Source organism: Xyrauchen texanus, chromosome 32, assembly GCF_025860055.1.
Source record: "Xyrauchen texanus isolate HMW12.3.18 chromosome 32, RBS_HiC_50CHRs, whole genome shotgun sequence".
Taxonomy (NCBI): Eukaryota; Metazoa; Chordata; class Actinopteri; order Cypriniformes; family Catostomidae; genus Xyrauchen; species Xyrauchen texanus.
The window spans coordinates 27,797,250-27,817,505 of record NC_068307.1 but is presented as its reverse complement, the minus strand read 5'-3'; the positions used below and the strand labels follow the sequence as shown (position 1 = coordinate 27,817,505).

The 20,256-nt window shown below is 39.8% G+C and overlaps 1 protein-coding gene across 4 annotated transcripts in view; it reads right to left on the bottom strand.

Moving 5' to 3' along the window:
- The window catches only part of LOC127626368 (tRNA-splicing endonuclease subunit Sen2-like), a 31,810-nt gene that overhangs the window by 6,944 nt on the left and 4,610 nt on the right, over nucleotides 1-20,256 (bottom strand). For 3 of the 4 annotated variants that reach the window (XR_007968442.1, XM_052102107.1, XM_052102109.1), the window contains exons 3-9: nucleotides 17,417-17,456; nucleotides 16,801-17,317; nucleotides 15,821-15,895; nucleotides 14,623-14,673; nucleotides 14,401-14,539; nucleotides 11,938-11,974; nucleotides 11,303-11,414 (exon numbers count right to left, since the gene is read on the bottom strand). Coding sequence is in view for 3 of the 4 variants with exons in the window: in XM_052102107.1 (XP_051958067.1) it covers nucleotides 11,303-11,414; nucleotides 11,938-11,974; nucleotides 14,401-14,539; nucleotides 14,623-14,673; nucleotides 15,821-15,895; nucleotides 16,801-17,317; nucleotides 17,417-17,456 (971 nt within the window). In the remaining variant the exon portion in view is untranslated. Of the gene's footprint in view, nucleotides 1-2,081; nucleotides 2,181-11,302; nucleotides 11,415-11,937; nucleotides 11,975-14,400; nucleotides 14,540-14,622; nucleotides 14,674-15,820; nucleotides 15,896-16,800; nucleotides 17,318-17,416; nucleotides 17,457-20,256 lie in introns of all 4 variants that reach the window. The other variant, XM_052102108.1, reaches the window with a different exon arrangement.

The window sequence follows — 20,256 nt, the reverse complement described above, 5'->3', positions numbered from 1 at the left end:
CGCACTCACACCCATCATCATGAAGTGCTTCGAGAGGCTCGTCATGAGGCACATTAAGACCCAGCTGCCCCCCTTACTAGACCCACTGCAGTTTGCGTATCGTCCCAACCGTTTAACAGACGACGCCATCGCCACCACTCTCCATCTGGCCCTCAACCACCTAGATAAAAAGGACTCATACATTTGAATGCTGTTCATAGACTTCAGCTCAACACAATCATTCCTCAGCACCTGATTGGAAAGCTGAACCTGTGGGGCCTGGAAACCTCCCTCTGCAACTGGATCCTGGACTTCCTGACTGGGAGACCTAAGTGAGTCCGTATCGGGAACAGCATCTCCACCACCACCACACTGATCACTGGCCCCCCCCAGGGCTGTGTGCTCAGTCCACTGCTGACTCACGACTGTGCAGCAATGCATAGCTCAAACCACATCGTCAAGTTCGCCGATGACACGACCATGGTGGGTCTCATCAGCAAGAACGACGAGTCAGCATACAGAGAGGAGGTGCAGTGGCTAACGGACTGGTGTAGAGCCAACAACCTGTCTCTGAATGTGGACAAAACAAAATAGATGGTTGTTGACTTCAGGAGAGCACATAGTGAACACTCTCCACAGAACATCGATGGCTCCTCTGTGGAGATCGTCAAGAGCACCAAATTCCTTGGTGTTCACCTGGCGGAGAACCTCACCTGGTCCCTCAACACCAGCTCTATTACCAAGAAAGCCCAGCAGCGTCTCTACTTTCTTCGAAGGCTGAGAAAAGCACATCTCCCACCACCCATCCTCACTACATTCTATAGAGGGACTATTGCGAGCATCCTGAGCAGCTGCATCACTGCCTGGTTTGGGACTTGCACCGTTTCGGACCGCAAAGCCCTGCAGAGGATAGTGAGAACAGCTGAGAAAATCATAGGGGTCTCTCTTCCCTCCATCAAAGACATTTACATAAAACGCTGCATCCGCAAAGCAACCAGCATTGTGGATGAACCCACACACCCCTCACACAAACTCTTCACCCTCACGGCCAGACTGTGTAATTGCTTCGTCTCCCAAGCCATCAGACTTCTCAATACTCAGGGACTGGACTGACACACACCATTCAACCTTTGCACATGTCGAGAGTTGCACTTTAATTCATTATCACTTTATACCTGGCTACTACCTCAATAACTGCTATGTCCATAGAACACTATTTCATAGTATGTTATGTTTACATTTAGCATTTTAGAAAGTGTCGTCTTTTTGCACTACTCGATTACAAATGTGTACTGGTCGGTGCTGCACTGTATCTTACTGTGCCTATTGTCCTGTTCCTTTTAGTAATTTACTGTACTGTTCCGAACTTTTTGCACGTGCACTTTATGTGGAAATGTTATTTAGTTTGTGTAGTCTCATGTGGTTCTGTGTTTGTCCTATGTTGATTTATGTAGCACCATGGTCCCGGAGGAACGTTGTCTCATTTCGCTAAGTACTGTACTAACTGTATATGGTTGAACGACAATAAAAAAACACTTGACTTTTGCACACTTTTACTCCTGATTTCTCACAATACAGGGACAGTAGAGGTGTACAAAAGCAACGCATTACTTTATTTAAAAAGTAACTCTGATATTATGGTCTAATATAAAAAACATATTGAGTTACTTTTACTCGTTACTCGAAAAAGTAATCGGATTACGTAACACACATTACTTTTAGCGCATTACCCCCAACACTGGGAAAGCGGACTCGTAATACCCGGACGGCCGGTCTGCTATGTCTTTATTCCCGGATGTGCGGTTGTTTCTCAGACATATCAGGCAGATAGATGGTGCCATTGACCATTCAGAATAGAGTATTTCAGAGAGCTGTGTAATAAAATACAATATAATGTGTTACATTTACAACAAATAATAAAAAATGACAAGTAGAAAAAAGTTTACTAGTTTTACACTACTAAAGAAGGCGGAAAAACATCTTCACAGTCTGTGAAAAGGGTCAATTGGTTAAGACAGTGTTATATGTTGGGGTGGTTGGGATGCTCACACAAACAACGCAATGTTTTAATAGCGCCAGAGTCACAGTAAGGGTTAAAGTACCTTTATGTATGCTGGCTCCTAAGAACTCTAAGATAGCAGTTTATGAAATTCCACGTAGGCAATCCCAGAATGCACTGAGAAGAACTCCAAGATGATGGCCTAAGGAAGATTTTTTATTATAAATATAATTAATTCAATAAAAAAGTTAGAGAACTGACTATTCTATCCAAAATGTGTGTGTTCTATTGTGTCGTTCCTCTCGCGTCACCTGTAATGAAATCCGTTGAGTATCTTGTGTATCGCGAGTGAAGAGTGCTTTTTGAATGATGCACGAATTGCCGCCTATTTAAAGTTCTAAATCGGTTTCTTATGAGTAGGGATGGGCAAAACCGCTTATTTTCTGATATTTGACGTACTTTCAAGGCCAATACCATTGATAACAATACCTCTATTATTAATTAATGTTTTGGTAATTCTTGGGATAAAATGGGTAAAAAATGTTTTTTTATATTTATAAAATACTTTATACAGTATACTTCAATACTATTTTTTAAAACCATATTTGTTCCATTTATAGGCCTAACATTTTGAATTATTAAGACAGGTGACAGTAACCATAGTTTAACCATGGTATTTGTAGTAAAACCATAGTAACCATAAAATTAACCTTGGTTACTACAGTCATTGTCACTACAAAATTACTACAGTAAACCATGGTTACTATATGGAAAACCATTGTTAATTGTATCAAAACCATGGTTTCCGCCAAAAACAATATAAATATAGTACAACCATGATTCATTTTCATAATGGTATAATTTAGATTTGTCCTTGTTTAGTGTGAATTAACTTCAACTGCTGTTTGTTTTTCTGTCATTACCCATGCCATGCACTTCTCCCTGTTTGAAACAGCGCTGTCTTTGACGCCTTGTGTCTTTCAGCAGTTCTCTCGTTAAGATGAGCGGAAGAACTAACAATTCCTATCCTATGCTACCATTTACCTAATATATACTTTTTTTTCACATTAAAGGGATAATTCACTCAAAAATTAAAATACTTTAATCATTTACTCACCCTCATGCGATCCCATATGTATATGACTTTTTTCTTCTGCAGAACTCAATCTAAACGATTTTTAGAAGAATATCTCAGGTCAGTAGGTCCATACAATGCAAGTGAATGGTGGACAGAACTCTGAAGGTCCGCATGAAGTAATCCACATGACTCCAGTGGTTAAATCCTTATCATCAAAAGTGATATGATAGATGTGGGTTAAAAAATATGTAAATATTTAAGTCAGTTTTTACTATAAATGTCCACTTTCACATAATTTTTCTTCTTTGGTTTTTTGCTGATTCTCATTTTTTGTGCATATCGCCACCTACTGGTTGGGGCTGGTCAAAGGTGGATATTTATAGTAAAAAAGGACTTCAATATTAATCTGTTTCTCACCCACCTATCTTCTGAAGATATTGATTTAACTATTGGAGTTGTATGGATTAATTATATGCTGCCTTTATGTACTTTTAGGACCTTAAGAATTCTGGTCACCATTCACTTGCACTGAATGGACTTACAGAACAGAGATATTCTTCAAAATATCTTTGTTTGTGTTGAGCAGAAGAAATAAACTCATACACATCTGGGATGGCCTGAGGGTGAGATAAAGATGAGAGAATTTAAATTTGTGTGTGAACTCCCCCTTTAAAGTTTATGATATGCATTCATTTTCATCGTAACAAAATAATAATGTCACCAAAAAACTTTGAATCTATATTATTTGAGGATTGATATTCTCGATACGACATCCTTTCCCTACTTATGAGGCTTCATTTAAGTGAGGATGCTGCCACAGTAGGCAGCTGCCAATCAGTGTTAATATTGTCAACAAAGTTACAGACATAATTGATCATTGACAAAGGTTTTTTATATTTCATTATAGATAACGAATACTAGATGAATAAAACGCATCATAATGATAATTAAAACATACAGTTAATATGATGATAAAATTATACTGCATGATCCAGGGCACAAACAGAAGAAACATCAAGAAAAACATATGTTTTTAGGAGAAGAAATATCTATAAATATGTGAATTCAATAATCTAGTCAATTGGGCCCGATTTATTTGCGTGAACAGAAAAAGTAGCTAAAACTGGCAAATTGAACCGCAATACAAACAGGATAATTACCTCACTCAAATGCCTCTTATTTTACATGAGATTAATCACTATATCCACAACATACACATAAAATTACAACTTATATCTGAATAGACAATGAAGCGGAAAATGCTAAATGCTATGCAATATCCTAAACCAGCTAAAACATTGGAAATTTTAGTCTCCAAAGCATGAAAAATTCATAATACATATCTTAAAAAAATTTGCTAATACTTTAGTATATACATTATATGCTGTTATTTCAGGAGCTCAGGTTCACAACAAGGACAGTCAGTATTTTGTCTCTTTGCACCCATGTCTCTTTTATACGTTTAATAAATGTTTAAATTAATAAAATGTTATTTTCATTGATTAAAATTATATTCCATTTTAGTCAGAGTAAAACTAACAAAAATTTATTAATATAATATGACGAAATATTGACAAAATTTAAAAGACAAAAGACTAAATCTTTGACAATAACAGAAAAACAGTGTAAAAATGAACACTGCTGCCTACGTAGGAAGGAGACAGTGAGGCAGCTCACTAGGATTTGGAACTGACCTAATGACTGCAAAAGAGTACAAAGAGCAATTTCTAGTCAATGAAATATTTTAGAGTGGAACAGAACTACAAAAATTCCAATTCACTACAGAAACTGCCATGATTTTTTTGTGTGTGGACTTAAGATTTCATCAATGTCCATTATTCTTCCAGGCCTGGTAGATGGACTCAAGATGGCGCCGAGTATGGCTGTTGCGTTGCGAGCTCCGATACAACACTGCGGTTTATTGTTTGTTTTGTTTACAGTTCTTTGTTTTTTTTGTCTTGGATGTTGTCTGCCTTATTGTTTACGACAGACAAACGCTTTTGGACATTGGCTCTACAATTACACATCGGAAACCGGACTTTAAATTCCTCAACGCCGACCCGCTGTTTACAAACACGCCGGCGGAGCCCTTTGTCTGGGCTGCTCGGCCGCGGAAACGCAGAAGGAAAAGGGGAAAACAAGCCGGCGTTCTCATCAGAGTAAGACGTTGTGCAAATCGACCCCCGCTACCCAGTATACTACTGGCAAATGTTCAGTCTCTGGACAACAAGCTCTGCGAGCGCAGATCTCTTTCCAAGGAGAGACGAGAGATTGCTGTGTTATCTGCCTTACAGAAACCAGGATGTCTACGGAGATTCCAGACTTGGCCATCGAAATCACGGGCTTTTCCGTGCACCGAGCGGACAGAGCGAAAGACCTCTCTGGTAAAAGCAGAGGTGGTGGTGTATGTTTTATGATCAACAAATCATGGTGTGATCAGAGGAAAGTCTTTCTGCTCTCCTGATCTGGAATATCTCATGCTTCTGTGTCGACCATTCTGGCTACCGAGGGAATTCACAGCGGTCATCATCACAGCTGTGTACATCCCCCCACAAGCCGACACAGACCCGGCACTCAGGGAAATGTATGGGAGTATAAGTGAGCAGGAAATCGCGCACCCTGAGGCTGCGTTCATTGTTGCCGGGGACTTCAACAAAGCAAATTTTAAAACAATAGCACCAAAATACCACCAACACATAAACTCCAACACACGAGGGGATCGGGTTTTAGATCATTGTTACTCTCCTTTCCGGGATGGCTACAAATCCCTCCCCCGCCCCCATTTGGCAAATCGGACCACTCCTCTGTTCTTCTTTTGCCCGCTTACAGGGAGATGTTCCAGTCCGCCTCTGATGACGACATCGAGGTTTACGCTGACAGCGTAACGTGTTTCATCAGGAAGTGCGTAGAGGATGTTGTTCCGACCAAAACAATACGGATATACCCCAACCAGAAACCATGGGTTAACGGCGAGGTTCGCGCGGCACTCAATGCGCTGACCTCCGCTTTTAATTCTTCTAACACGGAGGAGCATAAACAAGCCAGTTATGCCCTCCGTAACACTATCAGTGAAGCCAAACGCCAGTACAGGCACAAACTTGAAGGTCAGTTCAACACCACTGACTCTAGAAGTATGTGGCAGGGAATTAACACCATCACGGACTACAAACGGAATAAAGACTCCGCCGTGAACACCGCTGCATCTCTCCCGGACGAACTTAATACATTTTATGCTCGTTTCGAGGACAATAACACTGCCCTCGCGGAGAGAGCACACGCGGCTGACGCTACAGAGGTCGGTTCACTCTTCGTCCCTGTTGTGGATGTATTATCCTTCCGACGGGTGAACATCCGTAAAGCTGCGGGTCCAGACGGCATTCCGGGCCGCGTCATCAGAGCGTGCGCGAATCAACTGGCAGGTGTTTTTACGGACATTTTCAATCTGTCCCTCTCCCTGTCTGTAGTCCCCACATGCTTCAAAACATCAACCATTGTGCCTGTACCGAAGCAAGCCACAATCACTTGCTTAAATGACTGGCGTCCTGTTGCTCTGACCCCCATCATCAGCAAATGCTTCGAGAGGTTAATCAGAGATTACATCTGCTCTGTTCTGCCCACCTCTTTGGACCCATTGCAGTTTGCCTACCGCAACAACCGCTCCACTGATGATGCCACCTGGAAAAAAGGAACACATATGTGAGAATGCTGTTTGTAGACTACAGCTCAGCATTCAACACCATAGTGCCCTCCAAGCTAGATGAGAAACTCCGGGCTCTGGGCGTAAACAGCTCGCTGTGCAGCTGGATCCTGGATTTCCTGTCACGCAGACGTCAGGTGGTTAGAATGGGCAGCAACATCTCCTCATCACTGACCCTCAACACTGGAGCCCCGCAGGGCTGTGTTCTCAGCCCACTCCTGTATTCACTATACACACATGACTGTGTGGCAACACATACACTCACCTAAAGGATTATTAGGAACACCTGTTCAATTTCTCATTAATGCAATTATCTAATCAACCAATCACATGGCAGTTGCTTCAATGCATTTAGGGGTGTGGTCCTGGTCAAGACAATCTCCTGAACTCCAAACTGAACGTCAGAATGGGAAAGAAAGGTGATTTAAGCAATTTTGAGCGTGGCATGGTTGTTGGTGCCAGACGGGCCGGTCTGAGTATTTCACAATCTGCTCAGTTACTGGGATTTTCATGCACAACCATTTCTAGGGTTTACAAAGAATGGAGTGAAAAGGGAAAAACATCCAGTATGCGGCAGTCCTGTGGGCAAAAATGCCTTGTTGATGCTAGAGGTCAGAGGAGAATGGGCCGACTGATTCAAGCTGATAGAAGAGCAACTTTGCCTTAAATAACCACTCGTTACAACCGAGGTATGCAGCAAAGCATTTGTGAAGCCACAACACGCACAACCTTGAGGCGGATGGGCTACAACAGCAGAAGACCCCACCGGGTACCACTCATCTCCACTACAAATAGGAAAAAGAGGCTACAATTTGCAAGAGCTCACCAAAATTGGACAGTTGAAGACTGGAAAAATTTTGCCTGGTCTGATGAGTCTCGATTTCTGTTGAGACATTCAGATGGTAGAGTCAGAATTTGGCGTAAACAGAATGAGAACATGGATCCATCATGCCTTGTTACCACTGTGCAGGCTGGTGGTGGTGGTGTAATGGTGTGGGGGATGTTTTCTTGGCACACTTTAGGCCCCTTAGTGCCAATTGGGCATCGTTTAAATGCCACAGCCTACCTGAGCATTGTTTCTGACCATGTCCATCCCTTTATGGCCACCATGTACCCATCCTCTGATGGCTACTTCCATCGGATAATGCACCATGTCACAAAGCTCGAATCATTTCAAATTGGTTTCTTGAACATGACAATGAGTTCACTGTACTAAAATGGCCCCCACAGTCACCAGATCTCCACCCAATAGAGCATCATTGGGATGTGGTGGAACGGGAGCTTCGTGCCCTTGATGTGCATCCCACAAATCTCCATCAACTGCAAGATGCTATCCTATCAATATGGGCCAACATTTCTAAAGAATGCTTTCAGCACCTTGCTGAATCAATGCCACGTAGAATTAAGGCAGTTCTGAAGGCAAAGGGGGGTCAAACACAGTATTAGTATGGTGTTCCTAATAATCCTTTAGGTGAGTGTAGCTCCAATGCCATCATTAAGTTAGCTGAAGATACGACGGTGGTAGGTCTGATCACTGACAATGATGAAAGAGCCTACAGAGAGGAGGTGCACACTCTGACATGCTGGTGTCAGGAGCACAACCTCTCCCTCAACGTCAGTAAAACCAAGGAGCTTGTAGTGGACTTCAGGAAGAAAGACGGAGAACACAGCCCCATCACCATCAATGGAGCACCGGTAGAGAGCGTCAGCAGTTTCAAGTTCCTCGGTGTCCACATTACTGAGGAACTCACATGGTCCGTCCACACTGAGGCCGTTGTGAAGAAGGCTCACCAGCGCCTCTTCTTCCTGAGATGGCTGAGGAAGTTTGGAATGAACCACCACATCCTCACACTGTTCTACACCAGTACTGTAGAGAGCATCCTGACTGGCTGCATCACCGCCTGGTATGGCAATAGCACCGCCCACAACTGAAAAGCCCTGCAAAGGGTGGTGCGAACTGCCAGAAACATCATCGGAGGTGAGCGTCCCTCCCTCCAGGACATATATACCAGGCGGTGTGTGAAAAAAGCTCGGAGGATCATCAGAGACTCCAGCCACCCGAGTCATGGTCTGTTCTCACTGCTACCATCAGGCAGGCGGTATCGCAGCATAAGGACCCGCACCAGCCAACTACATGACAGCTTCTTCCCCAAAGCAGTCAGACTGTTGAACAATTGATCTCTCACGATCAATAATTTGCACTGCACTTTAATTAATCTATAATCTCACACTGGACTGTCAGCATATTCTCCTCAATACAACTACTTATATATATATACATATATATATATCTCAAATGTATACTCTTTACTTATTGTATTGTATATTGTGTATTCTATATTGTGTGTATTGTTTACTGTACATTGTATATAATTATTGTGTTGTGTAAGTATGTGTACATCTGATATGTAAATTGTGTTGTGTAAGTATGTTGTTTACTGTAATTGGTATATGTCTTGTCACTGTCATGACTGCTATGTTGTTCGGACCGGCACACAAGAATTTCACCTACTGTTGCACTTGTGTACATGGTAGTGTGACAATAAAGTGATTTGATTTTGATTTGAAATCACAATTTAAAAATTCCCTAATATTTTCAGGTTTTCCTTGACCGTGGGAACCCTTTACTGCGATTATAGTTGTCTCTGCATTTTCAGATGGGATTTGACAAAGTATTTTAACATTTAACCCTATAACATGACAGATATCACTAACTAAGGTGTCCCGAGAAATCACATTGGTCTCTGTGACAGCCCTAGACTCTTTAAACATCTAAAAGAATTAGATGTGGTCAGCGCAGTCAATCAGAAAACTTTTAAGGCAGTTTTAAGGCAGTTTTAAAACGTTTCAATATATTTGCAATTGCATTTGGTGATGCGCTAGGCTAGTGCCACATAAATTGTTTACAGCAGCTTTAAAGGTGCAATTAGTAACTTTTTTGTTTGTCTCATCTTGACCTTAAGATGCCCATAAAATGTTCAGATAAAAAGCAATACCATCTGACGTACGAATGTCATTCTGTAAACATTCAGCGCACAAACTATACTCATGTTATATCCTGGTTTAAATATTAAACAAAGGCTGCAATTTAATGAGATACATAAATAGTTTGCATGTGCTGCACACTTCAAAGTGAATGTGTGGATCCTGTGTTTTGCCGACAGCTCATGCTCATATCTATTAGAGTGCCTCAGCTCATACATGGAAAACACCATCATGAGCGTAATGCACACTGTTTGTAATAGATGACAGCAAACAAAGTGCTAATTCACTTTGTAGTGTGCGGCACATACAGACTAAATTTTTTTTATTATTAAATAGCAGCCTTTTGCGGTTTAATCATTTTAATGGGTCACGAAGTGATCTGCTTTTCCAGAGGTGAGAAGCTACCAACAAAAACACACAGAACAAGAAAGGGCTTCACTCAAGCCCAATTAAAATGGAAAACATTTACAACAGTAATACATCACTACTCTAGTTATATAACATCCTTTATAATACTACCACAACTATTACTACTACTAATAATAATAAAAAAATAAAAAACAATAGTAATTGTATTATATTTGAGCAATATCGCAGATCTGTGATACTTCGTTATGCAGTACTTTTGTTGACAAAACTAACCCCAATGTTTTATTTTGGACTGTGTTGTGAGGTTTTGTATAAAAGCAATACATTTAAAAATGTTACAATATTATGGTGAAAATAATTGTTCTATTTTCATTTAATGTTTTAATTCATTTATAATATATTATATTATAAAATATAAATAAACTTTTAATATGGAATTCAGAAAAAACAGGTATCGTTATTGTCTTAAAAGGATGTATCGGTATTCTTAAAGGATTAGTTCACCCCAAAATTATTTATTATATATTATTTTCTCATGATTCACTCACCTTTAAGCCATCCCAGATGTGTATGACTTTCCTTCTTCAGCTGAACCTAAATTAAGATTTTTGTTAACACATTTCAGCTCTGTTTGTCCATACAATGAAAGCGAATGGGTGCCATGACGCTGCTTGCTGTTTGACAGTCCAAAAGCCATATTTAGGCAGCATAAAAGTAATGCACATGACTCCAGTCGATCAATGAATGTCTGAATCAAAATCTTCATTTTGGTTCTGTTGAAGAAGGAAAGACATACACATCTGGGATGGCTTAAAGGTGAGTAAATCATGAGAGAATTATCCTTTTTGGGTGAACTAATACTTTAACTCGTTCTCAAAATAATGGTATTGGGACATCCCTACTTTTTAAAATCAGGAACAAATTAGTGCACCTTTAATACGACACCCAGAATGTAAAAGTTACACATTTAAATATAATTCACCAACTAATGTAGATACACAGTTGTTAAGGATAGTTATTGAGAGTGCTTAAAAGTCACATTTATTTTATGAAGCATTTTAGAAAAGTCCTTTCTTATTAAATGTCTTAGTTTACCCAAATATGACAACTTAGTTGAAAATGTCAACAAAACTATTCCTTTAATTTCAGAGTAAGTACAGTTTATGTCAGTTATGTATATAAAACAGAGTTGTACCTTTGAGACATTACCAGTAATTCTACTCAGAGTGGCGAGAGACCTCCAGCTGAAGGGCCGCAGCGCAGCAGCTTCGCAAGAGTCATCTACTCTGTCCACCACCACTGAATAACTGCAAGAATGTACAATGTAGAATGCAGTACAATCAAGTATAATTTCTTGAAATCTGGTAAAACAGTATGTTGAAGACTAGTAACATAGTAAAGCAGTAACTTTAATGATCTGTCTTGACAATTATTTTATGTTTTGGGTGGGGAAAAAATTCTCTCATATTTAAGCTTCATGTTGTGCCTAATGACAGCATTTAGCCATGACCATATTCACAATATAGAACTGCCTGTTGTATCTTATTCCTTTTATAAAATGGTTATAACTTAATAATATTAAGGTCAATTTTTTTTTATTAAAATATATTACATTAAACATATTTATTAAGTGTAATCTTTCTGCAAGAAGATATAGTCCTTGAAATAACAATTCAACAAACATAATGTTTTACTCTGGTGCTGCCTAAAGTGACTGTTACAACATTGTGTTTTACCACAGCTGGAACACTGTATTGATTTTCAGCATCCATTGCAACTGGACCATTACAACCAGTGCTTAACTAGCTAGCATACAACTAAAGAACAAACCTTGCATGATAAAACGGTGGTCCTTTTCGATACAACACTAGAAAGAAGAGAATCAGAGGATCAGAATTAGAACAAACAAGAATTTGAGAACTGAAAATGCAATGAGCAAGATGCAACTCAATTTTGCCCAGGAGGAAAGCATCATGTGTCAATGCTAAAGACACTCAAGAGTCAATCACTCCCGAAGTTCACAGCCAAGAGTCAGTTTCCCTGCTGTGCCAATGAGACACTCGGTGAAATGGGTCAGGAGGGAGAGGAAAGCAATGCTTAATACACCTGAATAATTCAACTATCTCTCTCATCAACTGGAATGAGTTAATTCAGGGTTCTGCCTAAATGTTTTAGAGGAACAAGCCATAAATTGCAGGGCTCAATTCTAGAGAATAGCTGGATGATTCTATACTATAATATAATATATAGAGAGTGAAGATTTTCTGTGCAAATACACACTTGTGGGTTGTTGCTAGAGCATTGCTACGCATTTGCAGGGTGTTCTGTGTGGTTGCTAGGTGATTGCTTACTAGTGTAGTCACAGTCACAAGAGCTAACCTTCTATTTTAACTAATTTGTTAGAGCATATATAAACATGCAAAAATTATTAAATCTTACTATTTTTAACTAAATATATATATACTAAAATAAAAGTGTGACTCCGATGTGATCTGAAAAGTAAATCTACTGAATCTTCAGACAAAATATGAAAGAATTTTAGATTAAATAATCAAGAAAATAAGTAAACAATACTTTCTTACAACCTAGTCTCATACAATGAATGTTACTGTAACAACATTTTTGCAAACTGAATTTTATGTGCAACATTCTACATTTCACTGCAGTTTCCTGGTGAAATTAACACTATAACAGTACTTTTACACAAATTACGACTACAACCAGGGCCGTATCAAGACAGTGTGGTGCCCCTGGGCACTATACCTCAAAAGGCCCCCCCCCCGCCCCCCCCCAAAAAAAAGTTCGATCACGCGAGCGCGCACACACAAACACACACTCCAGCATTGCAATCTTGATCATACTGTTCATTATGCGAAATAGAGCGATATGTATCGCTATTTAGTTTTATTTATTTTTATACCGTGTATTCTCCGTGTAAATTCGTGCACCGAGACGTGACGCCCGCATCGTTTCGGTTCAATACTGAATAACTTACATGTACCGTCCCACCCCTAATATTTATCTTCATTAATGTCCTCTTCCTCACCCGAAGTCTTCCTCGCTCCTGTCTCCCCAAGGACAAGGTGAATATCCTCATTCGCCTGGCGGTCATCGCCGACGCCCTGACTAACATTAGCAGCTGCTGCATCTCCCCGCTAGCAGCGCCAGCGGTGTCAGACTTAGTGCTGCTGGTGTCTGCAATTCCGTGTTCTCCCAAAAAACTAGTGATTTAACAAAAAATTTGTCGATCCCTGGAACATTTTTTATTGTAGCTAAACGCCTAGCATCCTTCTCTTTCTTTAATCTTCTTTTTGCGAAACCACTCAATTGCCGTCTGTCCATTTTGGATTTTGATTCATTTTCTGTAGTAGCCGTTAAAAAAATGACACATTTGCGCGTAATTGTTGTGGACCAACTCAACTGTGACAGATTGGGGAGGGGGGGAGTGATAGTGTTCATGTAATCTTCATTTATTTATAATTTATTATTATTATTATTATTATTGTTAAATTAGTGTTCATAAACAAGTTCTGTATGGTCTTTCAAGAATTTCAAGTTAATAATATAACAATTTACGAAAAATATTTTTAAAGCTTGTGTCATGTGGTGCCCCCTAGTGGTTGTGAATGGTTGGTGCCCCTGGGCACTGGCCCAAGTGCCTTTATGGATAATCCGGCTCTGACTACAACGGCTGATTATGTCTTAATTAAACCCATATTTTTCACACAATTTTTTACACACTGCTATGTTATATACATTTATATATATATAATGCAACAAACCGAAATACATTTACACATGTATTCCAATGCGATTAACTTCCATGGTAGGTCACCTGATAGAGTGTTGAACTTTGGACTCTGAGACAGAGGCTCGAGCCCAGCCAAGCTGTCTTATCAATGCTGTACTTGTCTGCCACAATAATGTATTTTATATATATTCTTTTTATAATTATTTTAATGATAATTAATCACTGTACATGGAATTATTTTTATTTGGGGACCTTTCTCTGCAAATATTGATATGTGCAATTAATTGTGATTAACTTGATTAAACAGCATATAATGTAATTAATTTCATTTAAACTGATCAAGTCCTAGTTTGAAATAATTGTCAAACAATCAATATAATAGTTTGTAGCATCAAGTAATAATTGTATATTGTATTTTTATTTATCAAATGTGGAATTTATGAAATGTGCTTACAACATTTATTGTAGAAAATCACTTATCTTTGAAAATGTTATAAGTTCATTTGAGATGGTGGATTTTGCAAGAAATATTTTATTCTTACTTAAATCTGTTCCATACTTAATTCCAGACTTGGGCACCCAGCCTTTACTGCGGAAATAATGATAGGCTGTGTAGGTGGTGGTGAAGTTGGGCTGCGCTGAGCGGAACATCGCCCACAACTGAATAACCGACAGAGGCTCCTAAAGTAGACACAAACTTTACCAACACAAAATAACAAAATTATGATTTGATCAAATGACAACAGCAGAATGGGAAAACTTACCCCACTGTAATAAACTGACAAGCATCCAAGTGCATACACCAGAAAGAAAGCCTGAAATATAAAGACAAGCAGATTCTTAGAAGAATTATAGTGTTGCCCACACTGCATTGCTTCTCAAATGATTTGCTTGGTTGCTAACAAGTTAATGTTAGGATGTGTACTAAATCACATCGCCTTAGGTTCAAACTGATGATAGCTCTTTTAAGACCTTTCCCTATCAATTACACAGTGGGATGTCACATAAAGGCAAAACATTCAGTTGGGGTGCTTTATTAAATACACACATTCCTCAAAAGCTCATTTCTGACCATTTGTTTAGACTCTAGGGTGTAGTTTAGTTGAGAATGCAGGCCTGTGATTATATTCATGAGAGGGAGCGGTAGTTCAGTAAGCTCTTGTAGAGGGAGGTTGTGTTGACACTAATATGTAGAGGAAGGGGTGATAAGGCTGAACATATTCACAGCTTCAGCACTCTTGTTTAAATTGGCACAGTTCAATGAAATCTCTCAACTGTATCCAGCTGTAACAATAACAGCACTACTAAAATGCTTTAGACCCTATTGGACATAAACTTGACAGATAAAGACCAGAGCCAGAAGACCACGGCGATGGAGGACTGTTTGGGGCTGAGAAAAGTTGCAATAACCTCCCCAAATCAAATCAAATCAAATCACTTTATTGTCACACTACCATGTACACAAGTGCAACAGTAGGTGAAATTCTTGTGTGCAGTTCCGAGCAACATAGCAGTCATGACAGTTCATCCATATGTTGAACGAAAGGACTGCTTGAGTGATCCATCATACTGCAGCGTTTTTTAACCTTTTTTTAGGGGCCTGTTACATGTGGTATAAAAATGACTGTTGCAATTTAAGCCTGGCCTATATTAACATTAGTATCATATTAATGTTTTTACATACTTTATGATGCTTACACTGCACAACCATTAAAATCATAATTATGGATATGCAGAGTCAAATATTTGTACTTTATATTTTAATTTCAATTCTACAGTTTAATGTGGGAGGGTAAATAAAACCTTTAGCTAAACTTTACCTTGTATATACAGTATATTTTCATGTTTTTACAAAAATTAGTTTGAAATCAAATCAAACTATAATTGGCGAACCCACTGTTAAAGTGCCCCCGTCTTACAGAGAACTTCAAGGTTATTCTGGTGTGCTGCCGAGTCACTTACTTCTTCATAACTCAGTTGCAGGTACTCCATCATAGTAAACGGGTTGATTCTGCATACCAACTTGCCTGATCGACCCTTACATAGAGGAGAGAGTGAATCACAGTCTTCACATGTGCTTTCTACAGGGTTTCCACACCTTTTGACCAGTGAATTTTCTAACCCTTTTTCAGGCGTTCGTGATTACAGGATAAGTAAGATACACAAGATACATTTTCTAAAGATTGTACTTACGGCTAGAAAGTTCTAGCTGATTAGATATTTTAGAACTAGAACAATTTATATTCCAAGGAAATGAACATGATTTCTTGACATTTAATTATAAAGGTCAACTGATTGTTTATTTAGCAGATACTGAAATGTAAGGTGGTGGAAAAGACAGATGACAGATTGATCAGCTGAATTGAATTGATTAAAAAAAAAAAAGAAAATTAAAAAAATCATCTTTCCTTACTATGTTGGGCACAGACATAGAGGACAAGAGTCCAAAATGAATAAAATACCAGATGCAGTTTATTGTTTAACCAAAATCCCAATAATAACCAGAAAAAATGCATGACACCAAATACAACAATGAACCAAGCCATTCTAACTGTAGAATCTTCTAGCACCAGTCACTGAGGAATACGGGGGTATAAAATAATGGAGCACGTAACACAAGTATATAAAACGTATAGGTGTGCCACACAAAGGGGGCCACACAATCATCGAATCATAAAACATTCATGGCGGGACCCACTAAGCTAACAGACAAGGAATAAAAGCCACTTGGCTAGGCTCAACCTTTGATCAAAACCCCTCAAATTCAGACACTTTCTTTAAACAGGGTATACAGTATGACTTCTGTTAAATAATTTGTCGAGTAAATCTGCACAAATCACATTAAGAAACTAGTCTAAGGGAAGAAATTTGAAATAGCCTAAATTAGCCTATTCGCTTAAGATGTTTAATTTAAAAACAGTGACAACTGTCATGTTATATACCTCATATCCCTTTGAGTTTTCCTCTGTGTTCTCATTATCGTCATCTTCAAGTTCTTCCACCAGAACATATTCATAACTTTCAGATGGGTCAACATCTGGCATGCTATGCTTTGAACTCATCGATTGCCTCTCATCAGGTCTACAGCCACAGTGAATGATCCAATCATCATGTCTTTTGCACTCCACACTGGGGTTAGTGTGCTGGTCCAATTGCTCAGGTTCTTCAGGATAAAGTTCAGCTAATGGATCATAAAGAGGGTTTCCTTGACATTGAGGCTTTTCAGCATCAGTATGGTCCAGATTATCTTTTACATTGTCTAGATCTGCGTCACAAGACATATGATCCTCTGATCCACCAAGGTTTTCGATCTGACGTTTGATAGGTTCTCTGCCATGTTCATCACCAATATCAAGCTCCACTTGTTTAGTGAGTGTCTGTAATACATTATTGACAGCGTCTTCCTCCAATCCTTGTATCAAGAGAGCAGCCTGTGCCCAACTAATGCGCTTAAGGTATCTAACAAAACATTAAATCGTTAATTAAATTGTTATATAAACATTCAGTGTTAAACTGCATATGATAATAAACGTATACAACTGAAAATTGTCTTCTTACTCAGATGATGAGATAACAGGGAGACATCTGTCACCAATGTCTAGAAAAATTAAGACATATGCATGTATTACATTTACACAGATCAACCACAACATTAAATCCACCCACCTAATATTGTGTAGGTCCCGCTCGTGCCACCAAAACAGCATCAACCCTCACCAAAATTGTACAGAGTGGTTATCTGGATACCATAGACTTGGCCATTCTCTGCTGACCTCTCTCATCAACAAGGCGTTTCCATCCGCAGAACCGCCTCTCACTGGATGTTTTTTTGTTGTAGGCAACCTTCAGAGTAAATTCTAGAGAATGTTGTGTGTGAAAATCCCAGGAGATCAGCAGTTACAGAAATAGTCAAACCAGCCCATCTAGCAACAACAATCATCCACGCGATTATCCAATCAGCCAATCGAGTGGCAGCAGTTCAGTTAATGTTCACAACAGAACCCTTCAGAATGGGTAAACAATTTGATCACAATGATTTGGAGTGTGTCATTGTAGGGAAGTGGGCTTTGATGGCCCACTTCCTGGACGTGGTATGGTCCAAGATGGAAAAAAATAAAAATGATGACCCAACTCGCAAATGCACTATGGTGCAAAATGATGGTTTATTTATATAGAGGTGAACCTTATTTACCACCGGCAAAAATATCTTAACTAAACAAAATAAATAAAATAAACAAAAAACTGAGTAACAGTTAGCGGTAACAGAGGAGCGGCAAATTTGAACGTGTGTGTGTGTGTGTGTGTGTGTGTGTGTGTGTGCGTCAGACCCAGCGTCAAACTGCCGTCAGATTAGGTCTCCTTCTTTACAGTCATGATTGTTGGTGCTAGTTGGGCTGGTTGAGTATTTCTGATCTCCTGGGATTTTCACGCACAACAGTCTCTAGAACAGGGGTCGCAACCTATTACACACATGCCAGCATTGGCAATAGGGGCAGTGGCATACACAGGCCTTAGCAGGAATAGGGGTGGAAGGATAAAAAAAAGGCACTGATATTTTTTTATTTATTTTATAGTAATATATTACTGAAAGCGGCGCAAACGCTCCCATTACAATTAATAAAGCTGTCTACACTTGTGTTACACAATGTCGGAAATGTGGTAGCAATTGAGTATTATTCTTTGGACGAACTTACAACATAATACATGGAGTGGACTGTTTATTTGACCTGTTACTCGTCTGAGTTCCTTGAAGGACACTCCAACGGGAGGGGATGCCACTCGAAAGCTTGTTCAAAATGAAAGTGAGAAAATAAATATTTACTTGGAGGCCCTTCCAAAAGACTGTTAGCAAAGGGTACATTCATACAGTAATGCCATGTTTTCTTCACAGTGCCTACTTCAAGGGCTCTGCAGTTCAGAGTGAGTATAGGTCTTAGGGAGGATCACTTGCGATTGGAATTCACCCCCGTCCTGATGAAGTGCACGCTCTTAATGACACCTCTGCTTAATTTTTTTTAATTCGCCCGCAATTTACAAAGAAATCTCATAACACATTATTACTGTTATTGTGAGATTATGACGAGATTTTAATTTGGTTTAATTTATTTCACTTTAATTCGAAATATTTCTCCCCTTTTTCTGGACGACCAAACGGGCACCTTTAGATTTGTGAACGAAAGGGGCTTGCGCCACTGCTGCCCCAATTCTGTACACATCAGTGAAGGGAAACATTCAGTAGATTTGGCTTTGGCTTTTAAGAAAATAAAAAAATATGTTCAGAATGTTTAGTTTTGACCAAGAATTTTTATTTTAACGTTCTTTGCATGTCAGTGCGGAAGGGTAATCACTGGCACGCCAGCAACGGCGAGAGAGTAGACTATTTTATTTATAGAAATTCTGCACCTGCATTCCAATCTACATCTTGATGTAATCCTTTCCCATGATCACGCAGTGTGCTTTCATGAGCTGAATGGGAGGCTAAACAAAGTTAAAATGTGACGAGACTGCAGTATACCCAACAGACCTGTGCAGCGTGTACAAGCCATTCGCACATCACGAGCCAGCAGTGCTTCACTTTCCGTTAACCACGTGAGTAAATGTGTCTGCTTTCCTTCGGTCAGGCTGTGTGGATGTCAGCCTACATTCCATGTTTCATTTTATTCTTTGTTTTTTAGAAAAACACATGATGTAATAAAAAAAACACTATTAATCCTTGAGATTTCCAACCCAGCATACAGGTACACCATCTTAAACTATGGTCACAATCAGGACTGGACTGGGAAGAGAAATCGGACCTGGATTTTACATGGCAACAGGCCCAAAAGTTTTTGAGCGGGGGTATGGGGGGGTTTGGTTCACTGTCCTTTGCTGCATATCGTGGCGCCATTTTGTGGTGCGTTCTGCATAACTCGCGGCCCATTCAGCACGTTTCGCGGCCAACCCACCAGCCGCTCGGTTCTCCCGCTGGCCAGTCTGCCCCTGATTAGCCCCAAAGTGCGTTGGCCCACCGGGAAAATGCTCGGTATGCCAGTTCAGCCCTGGTCACACTCAAAACTAGTTACTTGATCCAAGATGGCGGCGCGGTAGCACGCAGCGGCCGCTCCGGATCCAAGATGGTGCTATTTTTGTTAGTTAGTCCGACTTTTACGGCACATGGACATCGTAGCAACCGGTGTTCATGTTTACAATCGCCAGACACTACTAAAATATAAGATTCATGCAACAACCAAGCCGCATGATGATCTGCAGGAGAAGCTACGCGACCTCGGCTTGCTGTGGAGACTAGGCCTCCAGTCCACGGCATTGTCTGATGCCGGTGACCGGGGAGAGGACATCGTAAGCAGTGTGCGAGGAAGAGGAGGTGCGGCAAAAGGGTGGGGGTCCATGCTAGGCTAAAA